The 23,857-nt window shown below is 35.9% G+C and overlaps 2 protein-coding genes across 2 annotated transcripts; one reads left to right on the forward strand and one right to left on the reverse strand.

Moving 5' to 3' along the window:
• The first annotated feature begins 4,758 nt into the window (after nucleotides 1–4,758).
• On the forward strand, nucleotides 4,759–6,657 carry LOC131630031 (putative pentatricopeptide repeat-containing protein At1g16830). The gene has a single exon (XM_058900825.1). The coding sequence runs from the start codon at nucleotides 4,759–4,761 to the stop codon at nucleotides 6,655–6,657; it is 1,899 nt and encodes a 632-aa protein (XP_058756808.1).
• Nucleotides 6,658–14,892: 8,235 nt separating this feature from the next.
• On the reverse strand, nucleotides 14,893–16,875 carry LOC131630032 (heat shock cognate 70 kDa protein 2-like). The gene is made up of 2 exons (XM_058900826.1): nucleotides 16,656–16,875; nucleotides 14,893–16,568 (listed from the first exon to the last, which is right to left on the reverse strand). The coding sequence occupies exons 1-2, from the start codon at nucleotides 16,873–16,875 to the stop codon at nucleotides 14,893–14,895; spliced, it is 1,896 nt and encodes a 631-aa protein (XP_058756809.1).
• Nucleotides 16,876–23,857: the final 6,982 nt, after the last annotated feature.

Here is a 23,857-nt window from a genome sequence, read left to right on the forward strand (position 1 = left end):
TTATGTCATCCGGAAACACCTCAGGAAATTCAAAAACAACAGAAAATTCAACACTTGCAGCTTCACAATCACTTTACAACGAGGCAAACATTGCAAACATCACAACTTCGTCTCTAAGGCACTCACTCACTTGTTTAGTAGTCAACAACATCAGTTCTCTGTTATCACCGAACTCGGGGAACCTCAACGTCTTATTGTAACAATTGATATGAACATAATTGAACTCCAACCAGTTCATTCCAAGAATCACATTGATTTGGTGTAAGGGTAGACACACCAAATCCATCACAAAACTCTTATCAAAGATAGTCAAAGGACATTCCTTACAAACAAAAGTAGTAGTAACAGAACCACTATTAGGAGTATCTATTACCATACTACCACCCATAGAAGATAATTTCACTCCCAACATAGTAGCACAATCAAGCGAAATGAACGAATGAATAGCACAAGTATCTATAATAGCAACCAATTCGATATTGCTAATAAAACAAGTACCTCGAATCAAGTTGTCCTTCTTGGAATCCTCTTATCCACTCAAATTAAACACTCTACCATTAGTCTTGGCAGCATTTGCATCCTTCTCGGCCTCTAGCACTGGGTGCTGGTGCGACCCTATTCACCGTAATTAAAACAAGTCGCTCCAACGTCTTTGCATACAATCGAATTTAATCAATTCTATCCTATGAACAACAATCGAATTGAGCAAACAATTGTAATCAAATTAAGCAATTGATTTCATAGAAAAGAATTGATTAAATTTGATTGTATGCATGTTCCTAAATTTAATTGCGTGTTACCGTTTGCTTAATTCGTTAACTCGTCATACTCTTAACTGTTTGTTTAATTCGGTAAACAGGAACATAACTCGTATGATTTTGATAAGCGCTTGTCTGATTAATCTCATAATCGAATAGGAACGAAGTCGTTTAGGGATTGGTGTTATTATAACCGATGATAAGTCGGAACCCGAATCAATAGGATTAGCCGTTTAGCTTAACTTTGATAATCACTTATTTACTCAGTTTTACAAATTGATTCTAAAACCATAAACCCCTAATTTTATTTATATTACTTAATAACAAAACAAGCATCCTTGTGATACGACTCGAGTCATTGTCGCTATATTACATTTTCAAAATCTCGTTTTTGATCCGCGCGGGACAGCGGATCAAATTGGCGTCATTGTAGTATAGTGGTAAGTATTCCCGCCTGTCACGCGGGTGACCCGGGTTCGATACCCGACAACGGCAATGACTCTGATCCTTTTTTGCATGGGGTTCTGGTACCTAAGTGGTATACCCCTTTTATTCCCCAATTGTAGTTGCGGGGGATCGGACCATAATCCATCCTACCAAGTTCAGCACCAGAAACCTCTGAACCAACTAACAACGGGTCTTGAAATAATTTTTTTGTAGGTTCTACAACCGTTGGGTTAAATGACCGGGTGACGGTCACCAAACTTAGAAGGTGCATTCCTTTTCTTTCTTTCTTTTTTTTTTCCAAAAAAAAGTTGGATCACTCACTTATTTTCATCGGCTTCCTTACGTAGAGCATGTGTGAGATGGTGCCGACTGCAAAGATAAACTACTTAAGAGCTATTAGAGAATGAGAATTCAAGGCTATGTCATAATAAGTATTCAAATTATTTTCCATATGCAGGAGACTTACGGTGTTAAGACGATACCGGTCTTGTGAACTTTTCCCAATTCTCCACAACTAACCTCAGATTAATCTATAGCCCAAAACTTTCAAAAAGATGCTTTTTTTTAAGAACGAAAACAAAGGAAACCAAAAAAATAACAAAAACAAAGAAAATAAAGAAAATAAATTATTCCCTCCCTCACACTTAAAACATGCATTGTCCTCAATGAAAGAACATAAATATAAAATGAGAGTGAGAGAAAGGAAAGAACACACCCGAGGGGTTAAGGTGGAATGAAGCTTTCATGTCTGGTGGTTTTGGTGGAGGCCTTTCTGCACTACGAACACATGAAATAGGAAAAAGTAAATAGCAAGTGAACTTGGATATTAGTAAAAAATTTGGTGGCTTAGGAGAAATATTCTACACATATGGTAAACCTGCAATAGCAAAAGTATGAAAAATAGAAAAATTCATATTTAGCTTGTGAGTCAGATAAAATAGGTGGAAGAGATGCACAAATGGTGAAAGATAACTTCATGTTGTTTGGCTTAATTAGAGTTTCCACTAAAAAAAATTCTGCTATGGGCAATGGTTGTTTATGGCAAAAATCTATATTTTTTGTGTCAAATTCAAGAGTTATTGAATTTGCTAGAATTTCTGCACAAGTGGTTGTCGGCATAAAACTATCTTCACCTAAAATGGCTGCACTGATCTCAAGACAAACATTACAAACACCACATTCACAAGCAAAAATTTCAAGAGAGTTATCTACTTCAAGAGAAGTAAATAATTCATCCAAATTAGATTTCAAGAAAATTTGTGGCATAATCTCTTTCATGCATTCACTTGAATTTTTGTTTCTTACTATGAGTTCATCATATGAAACAAACACTATTTTAATGGGCTCACCTGGAAATTCATCAAGACTGGTATCACACCGTGTTAACTCTAATGATGCAACAGTTTGTACATCATCATGAAACATCACGTTCTCTTGAATTTGATGGATGCTTGAGATCATTTGTTCACCTTGGATTTTTTTACTTGGAAACATAGATTGCATATGTTGTTGAAATTGCAAACTATTTTCAGTCATTCGCTTATTATTTTCAGCCATTTGCTTGATAATTTCTTCCAAATATGATTGTGTGTCAGCTTCCAATGATGCATTTTGTTGAAATTGTTGATATGGCCAAATAGGCTGCTCTTCAATATATGAGTATTGTCCTTGAAGATCACCTACCATTTGAGTTTCACCACAAAAATTAGTATCTAACAACATAGGACATGCATCATTACCATGAAAATTTGAAGAACAAATATTGCAAATTGCAAGTGGAATATGATTTTGATAGCACAATTGATGTTCTCTTGCTTCCATCAAATTAATAAGATAAGCCAACTGATCCAATGAGTCTCCCATTTTTTTATATATATTTTTTTGACATGAAAGAACAAATATGATTAAAATAAATTCAAAAAAATACGAAAGCACAAAATTTAATCCAATGAAGACAAATAAAAAGTTTGAGAATTTTTTTTGGAATTTTCTGCAACTATGAAAACAGTAAAGAATTAATTAAAAAAAAAAAAAAATTTGCGATTTTTAGAGTTGAAAAATTAACTATTCCTCAATTTTTTTTCTGATTTTCCGGAAAAAAAATCGGAGCAAATTGAAACAGTAGGTTTCAAAACTTACTTGATAGGCTGAAAAACTTACCACTTTCTGTAACTGGTATTGCAACCAAGAAAATCAACAAACACAACAACAACAACAAAAAAACAAGAAAATGCTAGCAAGAACCATATACCTATGACTCTAAAATTACTTAATAACAACAAGAATCCCCGTGATACGACTTGAGTCATTGTCGCTATATTACGTTTTCAAAATATCCGTTTTTGATCCGCGCACGACAGCGAATCAATTCCCTTGAAAGAGACCTATGTTAAGCTTAATGTAAGTCGTTCGTGTGGAGATCATGGCTTATCAGGGTATGAAGGGATTATTCGGGATGCTCATGGAAGATGGATATGTGATTTCTCTAAGTTTATATGAAAATGCAATGTTCTCATGACTGAGATCTGGGGGATTTTTGAAGGCCTCAAATTTACTATTGCTCGTGGGTTTGAGAGAGTTGAGGTGAATGTTGATTCCTTAAAAGTCATTGATACCATAAATATGGCTGGTTAGAAAAAGAATGTGAGCTATGTAACACCCAAAGACAAAGAAGGCAGAGGGTGGTTGCACCGCATGTAACACTCGTGGCTAAAGATGGCAAGGAGTGGTCGCCACATAGAAATAAGAGGGATCCTGAGGTTATGCAAGGAAGAGACTGCATGGTTGAAAGAAGGCTTATACGGATTGATTAATACTATTTATACCAACAAGATGCATCTTCTTTTCAATAGCATAACCATAGAAACTCAACATTAAGCGTGCTTGACTTGGAGTACTATTGGGATGAGTGACCTTCTGAAAAGTTTCTCGAAAAGCATGTGAGTCAGGTCAAAATAAATTTTTTCTTCTTTTGACAAAGCTTGAGGCAAGTGACATGGTTCACTGAGAGGCGAATCGTTGCGTCGACGATGAATTTTATCACTAATTTTTTTGAAGAGAATATTCAAGGAATTCCTACTCTTAAAATAATTTCGTTGTAGCTTTTCTTTTTGGGCTTAGACCACCATTTAAAAAAAATGGATTGATAAATTTTTAGTAAAGTATAAAATAATAATAATAAAAGTAAATCCTACTCTTTTACTTTTTTTTTCTTGTCTTTTTTTTTTTTTTTTTTTTTTTTTTTTTATAACTCAAAACCCCTGCTCTTACAAAAACACTAAACCCCAGAAATGAACTAACAAAACTAAGCACCCCCGTCATCTTCCCCCATCGTTCATAGCCGCAGCTGGCCGTCAAATGCAAAACCTCGCCGGAAAGCACATCCGGACTTCTCACCGGCCGCCTTCAACACTTACAAACTCCTCCAACTTTCTCCTTTTCCACATATTCATTAATTTCCCTCACTTTCCCCCTTCTCTCTATCGCGCGCATGAACACCATCTTATCAATAGCATTGCGGCCACACCACCGTTTCATCCCAATCCTCTTGAAAATGATAACAACTCAAACAAACTCTCTCCAAATCCCTATCACCACCACCACCACAACCAATCCAAACAACAACACCGTTTCAAAAATTTCAAATATCAATAGCCAGATCATAAAATCGAATTCCTCCGATTTAATCACCCTCGGCAGTTTCCTCCGCTCCTCGAATCAACCTCGCCACGACTCGCTCGACTTCAATCGAATTCTCCCGGTTCTCAGCCGCCTAATCGACCGTTACGAAACCCCCGAAACAATTCTCTCTGAGTTAGAGTCAATTGGTTGTATTAATCTTTCTAACTCAAACAGAAACCCTAATCCTTTACTACTCTTGTTGAGGATTTTCTCTCGTGCAGGTAATTATACCATGCTCATTGAAACTTGTCTGCACATGGTAGAATTTCATGGTTTTGCGATTTTTCGGAATACATTTGCTTCGAATTTAGTTATGGAGTCTATGTTTAAAACCTCTCAACCCGAACGGGCGTTTTACATTATGGAAAATACGAAGTTCCCGAATTTTCTTACTTTCAACATTGCACTTTTCCACCTTTCCAATTTAAATGACATTGCCAGTGTTTCGCATGTTCTTAGACAGATGTTGAGATTGCGTTATTGTCCTAATCATGCTACTTTTAGTGCGGTTGTGAATTCGTTTTGTAAAATGAATGCGTTTCGGCAGGTTTATCAGATATTGGGTCTGATGGTTGGTCTAGAGATTGAGTTTTCTGTTAATGTTTGGACTGTACTCATTCATAGGTTCTGTAAATTGCGTAGGCTAGATGTTGCTACCAATTTGTTGTACAAAATGATCAGAACCGGTTGTTCTCCTAATGTTGTCACGTATACCGCTTTAATTAAGGCATTTATGGAATCCAATATGGTGACTTCTGCCTTACATTTGTTTAATGACATGGTTTCTACTGGCGTAGATCCCGATTTAGTTCTTTTTAATATGTTAATTGATTGTCTTTTGAAGTCCGGAATGCATGATGATGCAATTGAAGTTTTTCACCGGTTGTCGGAACAAAAAAATATGACACCTGATTTGTATACCCTTACTTCATTGTTGTCTATAGTTTGTCGGTCTGAACGGTTTGATCTCTTACCCAAAATAGTTCGAGCTTGCGGACATATAGGTGGTGATTTAGTGTTCTGCAATGCTGTTTTAAGCTCTTTTATTAAGTCAGGCCGTTCTTCTTGTGCTCTTGAATACTATGAAGATATGATTGTTAAAGGTTTTAAGCCGGATAAATATAGTATTGCTGGGCTACTAAGTGCACTTTGTGCTGAGAGAAGAATTGATGAAGCAGTTAATGTGTATCGAGGTAGTGCTATGATGTATCATGCGAATGACGCTCTCATCCATACTGTGTTAACGAGTGGGCTTATAAATGCTGGTCAGTATCACTTGGCTGCCATTGTTTTTAGATCAGCGGCAGTTCAGAAATGTCCGCTTGACAGTGAAGCATATGCTGTTGGCATCCGAGCACATCTTAGAAGTGGTTTAACTCTAGAGGCCAACACATTGTTTGACCAGATGAAGGACAATGGTCTGGAACCTAATGTTCAGACGTTTAATATGATTCTTTTCAGTTCATTTAAAGAAAAAAATCTTCAAAAGATTCAACTGTTACTGAAAGAGATGATTGATTCAAGGATTGAGTTGGGTGACAGAAATTTCTTCAACTTGTGTAAATTACAATGTAGTTGGAATTTGTTGGCTGAAATGAGAGATTTGGGTTTATTATCTGCTAAGGTATTGCATACCTTAAGCTGTGGCAGGCATCCTGAAAGTGTAAAGGAAAATTATAAACACTGTGCTGAAGTTGATACCGGATGCAAACTAGTTCTGGATTCATCCATTTCTGAAGATATGTCAGATGTAGCTGTGTCAGTTGGTTGAACTCTTGTTGTTACTACTATGTTGTGACCAGCATCTGATTGAATGGTTCATTCAATTCCTATACCATGAAATGCGGCAATCTATCCACAAACTGGTACTCGTTATCATGTCTTATATTCTTTACTTGTATTTTATTTTCTGCAAGGATAAATATTCTTGTTTTCCAACAAGCCTCAAATCTTGTTGGAGTGCTTGTGTCTTCTTGTATCTTGTGTTTCTACCCCTTATTGTTTGTCCTTGATTTGGGTCTGTTTTTTTGCAAGATTGCACATATTGGTTTAGTGGTGTCTGATTTCAAAGACATATTTGATTGGAATGCCAGTGATTTGAACATATCATGGTAACGATGATAATATATATTTATATTTTTAATTCTTTACATTACTTTGTTTTACTACAAGCCTCAAAATTTCAAGTTTGTTTCACGCCATGGATTAATGTTTCTATGTTCAATTTTGTTAATTAGGTTAATCTATGAGGAAGGAAGGTTCTTATCCCATGAATGTTTGTCTGTGTTCTTTCTGATTAATTCTGCATCCCAACAGGTTGCTGTTAGTTAACATTGAAGGTAATTTTCTTCAATTTTCATGGTGAATATTGAAATGTTATTTTTTAAAACTTCATTTGCTCTGCTGATAGTTTCTTGTTTTTAATTAAACTCAGGCCGAGTTAAGCAGTGGTGAGCTTCAAATAACTTTATGCATTAAGCCGTGGTTATCGATTAAAGGGCCACTCTGGTGTTTTTTGGTAAGTGCTACTACTATATTGCTTATATTTACAGTATGAATTTTATGATTAGATTAATGTAATCATTAGTGATAATCTGATTTTATTTTGTTATGTTATGACTTATGAATAATATAGTAATTTTATTTCAAAGATGAAAACTACCTTTGATAATCAAAACAACTCACTCCATAATAATTAATACCTGAAGTTTAGGAATAAACCTATCTGTATTCTGTTTGTGCAGAATTCTATGAACATTTTGTTTCTAAAGAGATGTCATCTTCAAGATAAGAGTTAGAAATAGTTGAGCTATATCCGGCCATACTGACACATTTGAAGAGAAAGATCAATCCCGTCATGTCACAACCCGAAGGCTGAAACTGTTATTAGGTTCACCGCCTTTGTCTTATTAGCCTCTAATCCATCGTGATTCGTGAGAAAAGTACTAGAAATCACAGGAATTGAGTTGACATTCAGATTTATAACATAATAACTACTGGATGACTTGATTTTCAAATGAGACCTAAACAACTAAAGATGTTAGGTATAGATTCATATCTGAATCAAACACTGATAGCACCTTAACATGTTTTCAGGCAGAAAATGGTATCACTTGGTATGCCAATTGGTGTCATCTCAATGATGAAGTGCCTATGGAATATTAGCATGTGGTTTGGACATGATTAACATGGGGACTTGGAATAATATAACAATGATGAAGTGCCTATGGAATATTAACATGAAGTTGGACAACTTATGGGTGAAATGGGTCCATGTTTATTACTTGAAAAAGGAGACTGTCTGGACTGCTACCATTGCCAATAGTAGCTCTTGGATAATGAAAGCTATCATGGCAAAGAGAGTAGATGTCATTAATCACCAACAGTTGTGGGAAGAGATGCAGAACAAGAGCAAATTCTCCATGAAGAAATTTTATGACAGGATTATGGCTGAAGAAGTTTATGTTACTTGGAGTCACTTGATTCAACACAGCTATGCAAGACCTAGAGCTGTATTGTGCTTATGGTTGGCTTGTCATGAGAGACTTGCAACCAAAGCAAGACTGAAGAGGCTTGGACTGTTACAGGAAGAACAATGTAATCTGTGCAATGAGGCAATTGAGAATATAGACCATTTGCTGTTTGCCTGCAGGATAACACATGATATCTGGAGGGATGTTTTATGATGGCTGGAGCTCAAGCACACTCCTTTACAATGGACAGAGGATAACATATGGATTATAAATCACATTAAAGGGAAAGGATTTACTGCTAGCATGTTGAAAATCGCCATAGCTGAAACAATCTATGGAGTTTGGATGTATAGAAATGCCAAGATATTTGACACACTATAGAGGATAATACTAAGATAGCTAGAAATATTGTGGGAAATCTTGCAGTATTTAAAGAATTAATTTAGAAAACATAGAATATCTTCCTATTTATGTACAAATTAATATGATTAGGAAATCTCATTAATTTTAGAGATATGCAATTAGAACTGCACAATTACTATTTCCTTAAATAGTATAGGAATTCTGTATATATTCCTTGTACCTTTCAATGTTTAATATACAAGAAATAATTTACTTTTTCACATGGTATCAAGAGCATCCGTTCTGGGTGCCTCTTTCCGCTGCGATACCTAAAAACACCAGCCTTCCTTGTTGGTGCTATTTTCGTGTGCATTCATAGCACATTTTTTCTTTGACTGCTACGGCAGTTTCCATTGGTTTAAAAAAAAGTCTTTTGAACCACTTTTTTTTTTTTTTTCTTTTTTTTTTCCGATCCTACAATGTCGGGATCTGATACCGACTCTGAAAAACCCACAAAAGTTGGGACAGAAGATGTCAAATCCCAGAACTCTGGAGAGCTGCAGAATATCCATTCTGCCTACAAATTGAATGGAAAAAATTATCTCAAATGGTCTTAACTCATTCGTACAATTCTGAAAGGAAAAGGTAAAGTGAAGCATCTAACAGATCTTGCACCTAAGGAGGAGGATCCCATCTTCACCAAATGGGATGAAGAAGACTCCATGATTATGGCATGGTTGTGGAGTTCCATGGTTCCAGAGATAAGTGACACCTGCATGTTTCTCAGTACAGCAAAGGAGATTTGGGATGCTATAAATGAAACATACTCCAAGGTCAAAGATGTTGCCCAAGTATATGAAGTGAAGGAGAAAACTATGGCAGCAAAACAAGGTAATAGAACAGTCACCGAATATGCTAATCAGCTCAAGGCATTATGGATGGAACTTGACCATTATAGGGTCATAAAAACCAAGTGTTCTGCAGATGCAACAACTTTGAAGGAGTATATTGAACAAGACAGGGTGTATGATTTTCTGGTTGGTTTAAACTCTGATTTTGACCAAGTCAGAATTCAAATCTTAGGGAAACAAAAAGTTTCCAACTTTAATGAAGTGGTATCTATTGTGAGAAGTGAAGAGAGCAGAAGGAGTCTAATGTTAGACACTCCAATAGTTGAGAATTCAGCCATGCTAGCTAACTTCAGCAAAGGAGAAGGGGCAGCCAAGAGTGTTGACAAAAGGAATGGAGAACCAACAAACATGGAAAAGAAAGGGGATGAAATGTGGTGTACTTTTTGTAATAAGCCTCGCCATACTAGAGAGAAATGCTGGAAACTACATGGGAGACCTCAAAACCGAGATAGAGAGTGGGGGTCTAAAGGGAATTTCCCAAGAAAAGCAGGACATGCTCATGTTGCTGCTGTTGGCAAAAGTGAAGGGAATAAACCAGCTGAAATGACCCATTTCAATTCGGAGGAAATTGAAAAGATGAAGAGTTTTTTGAGCAAATTGGAAAAACCAGCTGCTGCCTCATGTTCATTGGCATATTCTGGTAAGCTTTTATCTTTTAATTACGACAAGTTACCATTTTCTTTTGGACTAAATGCCTCAGGTACACCCTCTAAAACTTTTTGGATACTAGACTCCGGAGCCACCGCAAAGAAAATTGCCACTGCTGATGGCACTCTTATAACAGTTGCTGGTCAAGGAGATGTCCAAATTAACCATTCAATAACCCTACAAAATGTTCTCCATGTCCCAAAATTATCTATGAGTCTGGCCTCAATACAAAAACTTACACAAGATTTGTCATGTAATGTTATTTTTCATAATAATGATTGTGTGTTGCAGGACAAGATTTCGGGGAGGACGATTGGACATGCTAGAGAATGTAATGGCCTTTATTATCTAGAAGAACCTAACTTGTCTTCTGGAAAAGACTTGCCTTATTCACTTGCATCAGTGATGACAAATAAAGAAAAAATCCCACTATACCATTGTCGCTTAGGACATCCTTCATTTCAAGTCATAAAGTTGTTATTTCCCTTTCTATTCTCTAAGTTAGATGTTGAGAGTCTTCATTGTGAGGTGTGTGAGCTTGCTAAACACAAGTGTGTGTCCTTTCCAATAAGTAATAAAATGAGTATTTTTTCTTTCTATCTTGTTCATACTGATGTTTGGGGTCCCTCTAATGTGCTAAATGTGTCTGGTGCTAGGTGGTTTATAACTTTTATAGATGATTGCACCCGTGTTACATGGGTTTTTTTGCTTAAACACAAATCAGAGGTCAGCTCAACCTTTTTGAATTTTTACTCCATGATAAAAAATCAATTTGGTGTTAACATCCAGAGACTTCGATCAGATAATGCCAAAGACTATTTCAATAATGCACTTAATTCTTTTTGTCAAAAAGAGGGCATTATCCATGAGTCTTCTTGTGTTAAAACACCACAACAAAATGGAGTGGCAGAAAGGAAAAATGGACACATCCTCAATCAAACCCGGGCTCTTTTATTTCAAAATAATGTCCCTAAAATTTTTTGGGGAGAAGCTGTCCTCACTGCAACCCACCTTATTAATAGGCTACCTACTAGAGTTTTAGAATCAAAGAGTCCTATGGATGTCCTATCCTACTTTTATCCAAATCTGTCCACAACAAATGATCTTAAACCAAGAATATTTGGGTGTGCTTCCTTTGTTCATACTCATAGTTCAGAAAGGGGAAAACTTGACCCTAGAGCTCTTAAGTGTGTCTTTGTAGGATACTCTTCCACTCAAAAGGGATATAAATGTTATCATCCACCTTCGAAAAAATTCTATGTGTCTAGAGATGTTACTTTCAATGAATATGAGAACTATTTTTGTAACTCTCATCTTCAGGGGGAGAACTTTAAAGAAGATGAGGGATTCTTCTTTCCTGATTTGTCATCAGAACCTGCTGACCATCCTGTACAGGTTGTGCAGCCCGAGCATCCTAAACAGGTTGTGCAGCCTGGGCAGCATGTTGAACCTGAAAATGTTGATGTTAGATTTGGAAAAAAATTGGTGTACTCTAGAAAATCAAAGGCTGTTTCAATGCATGTTGAAGAGTCCACCCAAAATCAAGATCCTAACAAGGTAACCTTTTCTAATTCTCTATTAATTCCTAACCCACCAACTGAACTTGCAGAAACTGAGAAAGTAAATGAAGATGACTTGCCTATAGCCATTAGAAAAAAAACCAGAGAATGTACCAAACATCCACTTTACCCTCTTTCAAATTACTTATCCTTTAGAAACTTCCCACCTTCCCATAAAGCCTTCCTTACTAACCTAAATAACACCTCTACACCTACTACCCTATCTGAGCCATTATCTGATAGAAAATGGAAGCAGGCCATGAATTTAGAAATGGAAGCTTTAGAGAAGAATGATACATGGGAGTTAGTGACTTTACCAATAGGGAAGAAACCAGTTGGATGCAGGTGGGTGTATACAATAAAATACAAAGCTGATGGTTCAATTGAAAGACATAAGGCAAGGTTAGTGGCTAAGGGATTCACACAAACTTATGGAGTTGACTACTTCGAAACATTTGCCCCGGTTGTCAAAATGAACACGGTAAGAGTGATTTTATCCCTTGCAGCAAATTATGGTTGGGACTTGCAACAGTTTGATGTAAAAAATGCATTTTTACACGGAGAACTTGAAGAGGAAATTTATATGCAGTTGCCACCAGGATATGATGGAAAGGGTGCTCCGAACACAATGTGTAAACTAAAAAAGGCCTTGTATGGGCTGCAACAGTCCCCACGAGCATGGTTTGGCAGGTTTACCAAAGTTATGACAAATTTGGGTTATAGACAAAGTCAAGGTGATCATACCTTATTTATCAAACACTCAAAGTCGGGGGAAGTGACCGTGTTACTGGTTTATGTTGATGATATTATATTAACAGGAGATGATGTAAAGGAGCAAGAAAGGTTGAGTCAATGCTTGGCAAATGAATTTGAAAGCTAACTCAATTCCCTATGAATTTCGAGCCATGGCAGACTTATATACTTATCTCACACCAGGCCAGATATTGCCTATGCAGTGAGTTTAGTCAGCCAATTTATGCATAACCCAAAGGAGAATCATTTGCAAGCTGCACTCAGAATTGTTCACTACCTTAAAGGAACCCCAGGAAGAGGAATTCTATTCAAACGTAATGAAAATGTTAGGCTTGAAGCCTATACAGATGATGACTATGCAGGGTCAATTGTGGATAGAAGATCAACAACAGGTTATTGTACCTTTCTTGGAGGAAATCTTGTAACTTGGAAAAGTAAAAAGCAAAGTGTTGTGGCAAGGTCTAGTGCTGAAGCAGAATTTCGAGCCATGGCACAAGGTATATGTGAGCTCCTTTGGCTGAAAATCATCCTAGAAGATTTAAAGATAAAATGGGACGAACCAATGAAGCTTTATTGTGACAATAAATCAGCAATTAGCATAGCTCATAATCCAGTGCAACACGATAGAACCAAACATATTGAAGTTGACAGACACTTCATTAAAGAAAAACTTGACAGTGGCTTGATATGCACACCATATGTGTCATCTCAAAATCAACTTGCAGATTTTCTAACTAAGGGACTCAACAGCCACAATTTTGAAAGAATCTTGTCCAAGCTAGGAATGGATAACACCTATTCACCAGCTTGAGGGGGAGTGTGGGAAATCTTGCAGTATTTAAAGAATTAATTTAGAAAACATAGAATATCTTCCTATTTATGTACAAATTAATATGATTAGGAAATCTCATTAATTTTAGAGATATGCAATTAGAACTGCATAATTACTATTTCCTTAAATAGTATAGGAATTCTGTATATATTCCTTGTACCTTTCAATGTTTAATATACAAGAAATAATTTACTTTTTCACAAATATCATAGATACTATATTGTATAGAGGGTGGATGAAGCCCAAATATAGGAGCAAACTTGCATCACTTGTGATGTAAGGATGCTGTTTTTATGTCGTTGTAGGAGCTGGATCGGTTGATCGCATTGGTTGTAATCGATACTTTTGAAATATACATAATCTTTTATTTCCAAAAAAAATAATAAAAAGTGGTGTCATGTGATAGAATGAAATAGATACTACTAACCCATCCAATTTGTTATCAGATACTATGACACACCTAATTCCTAGAGGATCCAACTGCTCAAGGATGATTGAAAGTACATTTATTTTTTCCTCATTGTTCCTCATGAAGAGTTATCAATAGTGGGCGCTCCAGCCGCTATCCCGGCGCACTGTAGCGGTGCGGCACCCCCCCGCGCGCTATACATGGTGCGGTTGCGGAGATGAAAAAGCGGCCGCTTCAGCCGCCTTCCCGGGTCGCGGTTCGCAGGATTTTCCCGGGCGGAGCGGCTCCGGTTCTCTCTCTTTTTTTTTTACATTTTTCTGGGCAAAATCAAAGAAAAAGAAGTCGTGAAGATCCAGATGGGGAAGATAGAGAGATGTGGACAGAATCGTAGAAGAAGAAGTCGTGAAGAGAACCGGCTGGTTTCAAAAGAGTAGAAGGAGATGAAACGGTGCAGATAATAAACAATTGAGATAAAATAGGGTTGAAAAGTCAAAAGTGACTTTTCAAAAGCCAATGAAATGTGATACAGCTGTATTTCATATAGCCACCAACCATAAGAGTACATTGAGTACATCTGTCAAAAAAGTAATAATAATATGATTTTTTTTGAAAAAAATTAAATAATAACAATAGTAATAATAATAAAATTTTTATATGTATTACTTCTTATATTTTTATATAAACATTACTTATTCATATATATATATATATATATATATATATATATATATATATATATATATATATATAATTTTTTATATAATTATTCAAAAATTTATCCCGCTATCCGGGATACCGCTATTCCCACTATTCCCATTCTCGGAGGTCGGCCGCTCCGCTCCGCTATCCGGGATTAACAACTCTGCTCATGACCACTTCAGGGTGTACACAACAGTACTAAGCCAAAGACAATAGTTCAATTTTATAAAAAATTTAGAACATAAAAACCATCCAAGATACGTGGTTATCAGTTCTCCCTTAAATTTGAGTGTTCTATCATTTTCAGACAAATTGTTCTATTGTCAAGGAGCTTACTTCTTGAATAGGCTGAAATACTTCATTTAATTAGTTCTAAAGCTTCAGATTCCAATAGTGATCTTGTACAAAGCAGAATCAACCATGCTCTGAAATTCCTTTAGAAAATCCACTAAGACATGTGTTTCTTCGTCCTTGTTTCCATCCAACAAATTTTGGCCCTTCACAACTGCAGTATAGATCTTCAATTTGTCAACGGGGGAAATCAAAGAACTAACATCATTATTAGCAATTACTTGCCTCACATGATAAAGATAATCGTTCAAATCATTCATTGCTTTAGCTTTCTGCTCAGGTTTCTTATCTTCCACATTAAAGTTCTCAGCTTCTTGAATCATTCTCTCAGGTTCTTCAGTTGATAGGCTTTCTGTTTCATGTGTTACTGTAATATCCCTCTTAGTACCACTGGTTTCTTCCTCTGCAGACAAGTTTAATATGCCATCCGCGTCTATTGCAAAGTATACTTGGATAGGAAGACCGCGAGGTGCAAGAGGAAGTGAGAGAGAAAACACACCGAGCAAGTTGTTCTCACTAGCTATTATGCTCTCACCCTCATAAACCTTAAATGAAACTCTACTTTGGTTATCTACATCTGTAAAATATGTTTTCTTCTTAGTGATAGGAATGGAAGTGTTCCTAGGAATCACGACATCCATAATATCTCCTTTTTCTGATGTACCAAGAGACAAGGGTATGACATCTCGCAACGTTAAGTTTGGAACATACTTGACATTTAACATAGCAGCCTGGACAGCTGCCCCATAAGCCACTGCTTCATCAGGGTTGATGCTCATACACAAATCCTTCCCATTAAAAAAGTCCTGCAATAGTTGTTGCAATTTGGGGATTCTGGACGATCCACCAATAAGGACAACATCATCTACACAACTTTTGTCCATTCCAGAATTCACAAAGCATCTCCTGACAATCTCCATACACTTTTCAAAGAGGTCTATGTTGATCATCTCAAACTTTGCTCGAGTGATAGATGAAGATAACTCAATTCCCTGAAACAAAGCATTTACCTCAACAGTAGCAACAACAGCAAAAGAAAGGATCCTTTTCGCCCTCTCGCAGCTAGTTCTTAGCCTCCTCAAAGATCCAGGGTTTCCACTAATGTCTACTTTGTTCTTCCTTTTAATCTCCTCTACAAAGTGATTCATCATTCTGTTGTCAAAGTCCTCTCCTCCGAGGTGAGTGTCTCCAGCAACAGCCTTAACATGAAAGACATTATTCTTAATTGTGAGGAGAGATACATCAAAAGTTCCACCACCAAGATCAAAGATGAAAATGTTTCTATCTTCAACAAAATTAGGTCTTTTTTGAAGGCCATACGCAAGGGCGGCAGCAGTAGGTTCATTGATTATCCGCTTTACATTCAAGCCTGCAATGGCACCAGCATCTATTGTAGCTTTACGCTGAGAATCGTTGAAATAGGCCGGAACTGTAATCACTGCATTTTCAATAGGTGTTTCCAAAAATTTCTCTGCGATCTCCCGCATTTTTCGGAGGATCATAGATGATATTTCCTCTGCCGAAAAGCTTTTTTCTTGGCCCCTGTAATTAACAAGGATCATTGGGTTGTCATTAAAACCAGCAATGACCTTAAAGGGCCACAACTGCATATCATTCTGAATAATGATATCGCTGTATTTCCTTCCAATTAACCTCTTTGCATCTGCATAAACAAAATTGTAGGTGATATATAATTTGTTCTTTTCTATTCAAAGCATTACAAAAAAGTATTAATAACTAAAATAATTAATTTATCAACTATTTATGCAGGAACCAAAAGAAGATAAATTACCGAAGATAGTGTTGGCTGGATTTGAAGCAGCTTGATTTTTAGCAGCATCACCGATCAACCTTTGATCACTAGAGAAAGCAACAAAAGAAGGTGTGATTCTGTTTCCTTGCTCATTGTGGATAATCTCTGCTCGGTTATTTTGCTCCTGCCATACAGCAACACATGAATAAGTCGTACCAAGGTCGATTCCAATAGCAGGTCCCTCATATTCTTTGGCCATTCTGTTTCAAGTGAATGAATCTGTTTTAGGGAATTCTGATAGGTAGAATAATGGAATGATTTTGGTTTGCTTTAATATACACTGTGAAATGTAATTAGCTGAATGCGTCCACTTTTTAATCTTCTGTCATAAAAGTTGTATATGCAAGTATAAGCTTCTTGGCTCCTTAGATTCCATAAAATGAATTAACATATACTTCCTATACAAATCCATGACCTTTTATCATCCCCATCACTAAATAGAGTCTCTAGGTTTTCTTTTGTGAAAAATAAACTGAATGCTTTTCAGTGAATTTTTTAAAGTATACGGAGAAAATTGACTAGTGAATATACTGTATTTTGTATCTTCTGAAAATATCTTTTGTATAAGCACTGCATTTCTCTTTCTATATATAAGATCTCTTTGACTAAATTATATAATTAAAAAAAAGTTGTAGTAGTAATAAATTTTTTAAAGTTATTTTACAAGTTTATCATTCATTAGTGAGAGGTAATCAATGAATTCTTAATTCTCACATGCCATTACTATTGTAATGGCCAATTATAGCATTTGAAGGGTCCTGATAAATCAAAGAAGCTCATGTTATATAATACTGTATGATATGATAATATGATATAATGTACATCAACTTTTTACAAATCCAACACAAAAATTTCATCCCTACTGAGGAAGTGACCTTCAAGGATTTAATGGGTCAACAATAAAGCCATGTGGGTATACAATAAGTTTATGGGGATTACTAATCCCACCCAAAGAGGTGAAAAAGCACCTTATAAAAATATAAAATTCTCTATTAGATTTTGGAGGATATTATAAAATTCTCTATTAGATTTTGGAGGTATATCTTCGGATGCATCCCTTGTCTCACTGAATAACACCTCAAATGAGGGTCATTCCATTTTTTTAAAATTTATTTTCGGAGATGTATCTCCGGGCAAATTTCATTAATTTATTGATTTATTGATTATTGAGCATTTCAGTGGATATTTCAGAAATACATTTCCGTTTTTTTGCAACGAGAATTTGATCTGTTTGCCTTTGAATCAACTCAATATGATTTTGGGGATGAATTGGCTAGAGTTCAACCATGTCTATATCAATTGATTTGATAAGATTGTGTTGTTTCCCGAACCCGAAGAGAGAACATATTCGAGACTCATATCCGCTGGCCAGGTTGAGATGTCTTTGAAGGAGAATGATCAGATGCTCGTGATGTCCGCTTCCTTGAGAATGAAGAGCGATGCTGAGGCTAATGATATACCTATGGTGTGTGAGTTTCCTGATGTTTTTCCTGAAGTTATTCGTGACTTGCTGCTAGAGCGAAAAATTGAGTTTGCCATAGATTTAGTACCTGATACTAGTCTTGTGTCGATGACACCATTTGGAATGTCTGCGTCAGAGTTGGGTGAGCTAAAGAAACAATTAGAAGATCTGTTAGATAAGAAGTTTGTTAGACCTAGCGTTTCGCCGTGGGGAGCGCCAATGTTATTGGTCAAAAAGAAAAATGGTAGCATGAGATTGTGTGTTGACTATCAACAATTGAATCCTCTTCCCAAAATTGACGACCTTATGGATCAGTTGGTTGAAGTTTATGTGTTCATCAAGATAGATTTGAGATAAGATATCCTCAGATTATAGTGAAGTTAGAAGATATACCAAAGATTGTGTTTCAGACTCGTTATGGTCATTACGAGTATTCATTGGTGCCTTTCGGTGTATCTAATGCGCTAGGAGTATTCATGGAGTATATGAATCGAACCTTTCATCCTTATCTGGATCAGTTCGTTGTGGTATTCATCGATGATATTTTGATATATTCGAAGTCTGATAAAGAGCATACAAAACATCTGAGAATGGTGTTATGGACTTTAAAAGATAAGAAGTTGTATGCAAGGTTATCCAAGTGTGAGTTCTGGTTGAAGGAAGTGAGTTTCCTTGGTCATGTGATCTCTTGTGGTGGTATAGTAGTTGATCCGTCTAAGGTAGATGCAGTGTTGCAGTGGGAGACTTCGAAGTCAATTACTAAAATAAGAAGTTTCCTGGATTTGGCTGGTTATTATAGAAGGTTCATTGAAGGCTTTTTGAAGTTGGCTTTGCCTTTGACTTCGTTAACTAGAAAGGGTCAAACTTTTGTGTGGAGTGTTCAATGCGAAGACAATTTTCAAGAGTTGAAGAAGAGGTTGACGTCGGCGCGCGTTTTAATTTTGACAGATGCGAAAGAATATTTTGTTGTGTACTGCGACACGTCGAAGATGGGCTTATGTGGCGTACTTATGCTGAATGGTCAGGTTGTAGCTCATGCTTCGAGAAAACTAAAGATTCATAAGAGGAATTATCCTACCAAAGATTTGGAGTTGGCAGCGGTAGTGTTTGTGCTTAAGGTATGGATGTATTATCTGTATGGTTCAGGGTTTGAAGATTTCAGAGATCATAAGAGTTTGAAGTATCTGTTTGATTAGAAAGAACTAAATATGAGGCAGGCGAGATGACTTGAATTTTTGAAGGACTGCGACTTTGAGTTGAGTTACCATCTGGGTAAAAAGGGCATGGTAGCAGATTCTTGGAGTAGGAAGTCCTTGCATATGTTAGCGCTTATGATCTGAGAATTGGATTTGATTGAGCAGTTCAGAGATCTTAGTTTGGTGTGTGAGATAACTTATAATAGTGCGAAGTTGGGTATGCTGAAGTTGACTAACGGTATTTTGGAAGAAATACGAGAAGGTCAAGAATTAGATTTGGGAGTGACCGATTGTTTGATGTTGATCAATCAAGGTAAAGAAGAAGATTTCAGGGTAGATGATAATGTGGTTATGAAATTTTGAGATATGGTCTTTGTGCCATATTTTCCAGAGCTTAAGAAGAGAATTATCGAAGAAGGTCACATAAGTAGTTTGAGTATTCATCCCGGAGTTTCTAGAATGTATCAAGATCTTAAGAAGATGTTTTGGCGGCCTGGTATAAAGAAGAAGATTACAGTGTTTGTGTATTCTTGTTTGACTTGTTAGAAGTCAAAGACCGAGCATCAGAAGCCGTTCTGGATTGATGCAACCACTAAGTATTCCTAAGTGGAAATAGGATAACATTTCTATGGATTTTATGATGAGCTTGCCGAAGACTTCGAAGGGGGAGTGATTCGATTTAGGTTGTTGTGGATAGATTGACTAAGTCCTATAATGTTGTCCAACCAACAAAGACGCTTCAATACGTAAAGCACATTCAACCCGAAGCTTCAAGGAAAAGCAATGGTTGAAGATATTGGATACCGTCCGACCGCTCCGAGGTTACCGTCAAAGGTTATCTACTTTGTCGGTTACCATTTATTTGTATTAAACTCAAATTATATTTTTCTTCCTTTACTGTGTGCTTCTTTGTCTCTTTCTACTATAAAGCATGGAACAAGAGAACAAAGATAAAATGCATGAATATGTTTCCAATACAGACTTAAGCATTTATGCGATTTTAATACGACATAAGCGTATTCCAAGCCTATTGTGTATCTTATACGGACTTAAGCATTTATGCAATTTTGATACGTCATAAAGAACACTCAACGTCAGGTTGTGTACTCGATACAGACATAACATATATATGCAATTCCGATACGACTTAAAATGCACCGCCTGCATGAATGTATATCTGATATAGACTTAACATATCTATGCAATTCTAGTATGGCTTAAGCACATTCCATGTCCAATTGCATATCCGATACAAACTTAACGAATTTTTGCAATTTTGATACGACTCGAATGCACACCTCACATCTGAGGCTTATTAAACACAATTCCGCGTAGCTGGCGCACCCCCTCGGGTCTAGCCAATCCTAGGGCGTATGTGGTGGAGCCTGGAGACGTCAACCTCGATTCAAGCTATGCCTCAGGGGAAGGGTCGGGGATCCTACCCTTGGTCGGAGAACAGTTCTCCGTGACGCGGAGAATAGTACAAAATAAACATAAACTCAATTTTGCGGATCCCAAGCATCATCCCGGAGAATGAAAGTAATTCTCCAAACACAACATATAAATCAATATGCTACTACAACAAATATGAAAGACTACGAGCAAATACAACAACAACAAATAGTTGCTAACATTATTCAGTGCACCAAGTTGCAAAAAGCAGGAAAAATCCAGAGGCATATGTTCCATCTCATTGCAATCAAATACACTGCTTCTTTCATATAACAAAGCAATAAAGGTTCTCACGCCCGTAACAAATATTCTACCATTACTGATGAACATCCAAAGCTCACTCTACTCGTTCCAATATATAAAGACCGTTCGAATGCTACGAGAAGGTACACAAACTCTGATATCCAAATTCAATATACTCATCTTGAATCTTGAACTAGCTTGGATGTTGAAATGCTAACCATGAAGATCCACCCCTTATCACCGTAACGGAGATCGAAACCATTGTTCAAGATCAACAATTATCCAACTCTCTTCATTTCCGGTTCCTTCGTGGATCTTGATTATCCATTTCTAGTTCCCTAATGGAACAACTGCGTTTTTTTTTACATTTTCAAACTATCAATTAATATATAATTTCACTATCATTTATTGTAATTGACTAGGTTATCTTGTTACTTGATTTCGTCATTTTATCATAGGAATGTACCTCGAATTATCTCTCAATCATTTAGATTGAAACTATTACAATTTTTTTTTTTGTGTTTAAACATATGGTCAAAGTCTGGTTTTTTATTTTTTATTTTTTCTAAACCTTTGTCGGTTTTCAGCTTGTGGTTCTTTTAGGTGTGTGGTTGTTTTGGCTGGTTTTCTTATTTGTTTTTCTTTTTAGCCCCTTCTTGCCGTAGTCTCGGAGGTAGGGAGGTCTGGTTGTTGTATTTGGGCGGAGTATCCCTTATGCTCACTTTAATATATCATTGCTTATGAAAAAAAATCTATATCTCACAAATATACGTCAACACGATAATATCAGCATACCTCAAATTGCTCATCAACACGATAATATCAGCATACCTCAAATTGCTCATCAACACGATAATATCAGCATACCTCAAATTGCTCAAAACATAGAAAAGAGAAAAACAATCACAAATATACAAAAAACATCCACCCACATGTTATCATATATAATTCCTAATACAAGAGGAAGTTCCACCCTTACCTTAGATATTGAGTTTTGAATTTTTTTTAAAGGTTCTCCTTCCCCTATGCCCTAGCTCTACTTTCTCTTTTTCCTCTTTTTCACCTTCTTTTAATTCTCCCTTTTTTTCTTCCCCTTTTCTTATTTTATTATACTATAATTCTAATAAAACCTTATTCAAACTAAAGAAATTAAATAACCACTCAAACTCAATATTTATTTAAATAATATTCTCCCTACTATTATTTAAAATAAATAAAATAATTCTAATTAATTATTAATAATTAGTTCCACTTTTATCACCCCCAACTACGTTTTACTCAAACACCCCTTACAACTTAAAACAAATATTTCTAAGGCTACCACCCTACACTCAAGGGCTCCTCCAACACAACACATTAATCAACAACAAACACAAACAATCACACAATATTTATGAAAACTAATTAAATAAAAATTGGGGCGTTACATGACCCACACTTGTGCGGGGTTGTTGAATTTCAAGTGTTAAATGTTAAAGTTCCAGATCGACTAGGAATGAAAATAAATATTGAATTTATAAGAGAAGTGACTCATAACACTATTGCATTAAGGTTTTGGGAGGATATGTGACGTCAATATCTCTTGGAACCTCAATGTTAGACGCATTAACACTTCAAGGCCTTACTCCTCGTCATATTTATAGTAACACATCTTGGAAGTGGATCAATTCGGGTAGATTTTCCTCTCCTTTTTGTAGTAGTTATTATGATTGGTACACTGTGTCCCTATTATCGCCTTTTTAAGGTGTTCTTTCTGTTTTTGTATGTTGGGTGTGAGTACCCCTTGTACTCTATGAATGAAATCCTTTGTCCATTAAAAAAAATTTATATGGAGTTAAAAAATAATTTTTTTTCGTATCTATTAAATATAATAAAAATATATTATTTATTTCATTTGTGTTAATATTTTAAAGGACAAAATTTAGGTACAATTCTTTAGGTTTCCAATAAAAATATGACAAATATATGTAAATATGATTTAGTGAGGGAAAATAGGAGAAATTTGCATACATGTAATAAAAAATTATACACTTGTCATATTTTCATTGGAAAATAGTAAGAACCACAACTAAAGAATTGTACCTAAGTTTTGTCCTATTTTAAACTACCCCATATAATTCTTCATAAACTTCATGTCTCCAAACCTTGAAAAACCAAAAATTAGTGTGACAAGAGAGTATTCTTTTTTTATAAAGAATCCAAAAATTTGGGAGAAATTCAAAGTCAAAAACCTAAAAGAACCAAATTGGGAGCGAATTTATAACTTTAATTAATTAAGTTGCATTTGATAGCGTAGACACAAAGACAAAGAGGAATGCAGGTCAATTCTTAAGCCAATTTCTAATTTATCGTCATCATCACATCACAACCATATTTCCATTTATATTTTTTTATGCAAGTTAGTAACGTAGTCTCTTCACTATATTTTCTAAGAAATGCTTACTCAGAATGATTCAAATTAATAATACTAAATTGAGATAATGTGTTTAAATGGATAACAATTGTTAATTATATAATGCTGATTCATTTTCTTAGCTGGAAGTTGGAAAGTGTATAATATCTTCTGCTATCTTAATTTCAAATGCTAAATTCACATAGTTAAGGAACTAAGTATGAATGTTCCAGAAAGATAATGAATTTTCTAGAAAAGAAGAACTACGTAACTTCACGTATATTAAGAAATCATTTCTTGGAAAGTCATCAAAAATAGAAAGAAAAAAAAAAAGAAACTTATTGGGCACGCTTTTTTTCGCTGCATATATATATAGAAGCATAAACGTTTGTGATATTTAAAAACCAACTTCCAATATTCACAGAAAATAACTGAG

This window comes from Vicia villosa, unplaced genomic scaffold, assembly GCF_029867415.1.
Source record: "Vicia villosa cultivar HV-30 ecotype Madison, WI unplaced genomic scaffold, Vvil1.0 ctg.000637F_1_1, whole genome shotgun sequence".
NCBI classification, from domain to species: Eukaryota; Viridiplantae; Streptophyta; class Magnoliopsida; order Fabales; family Fabaceae; genus Vicia; species Vicia villosa.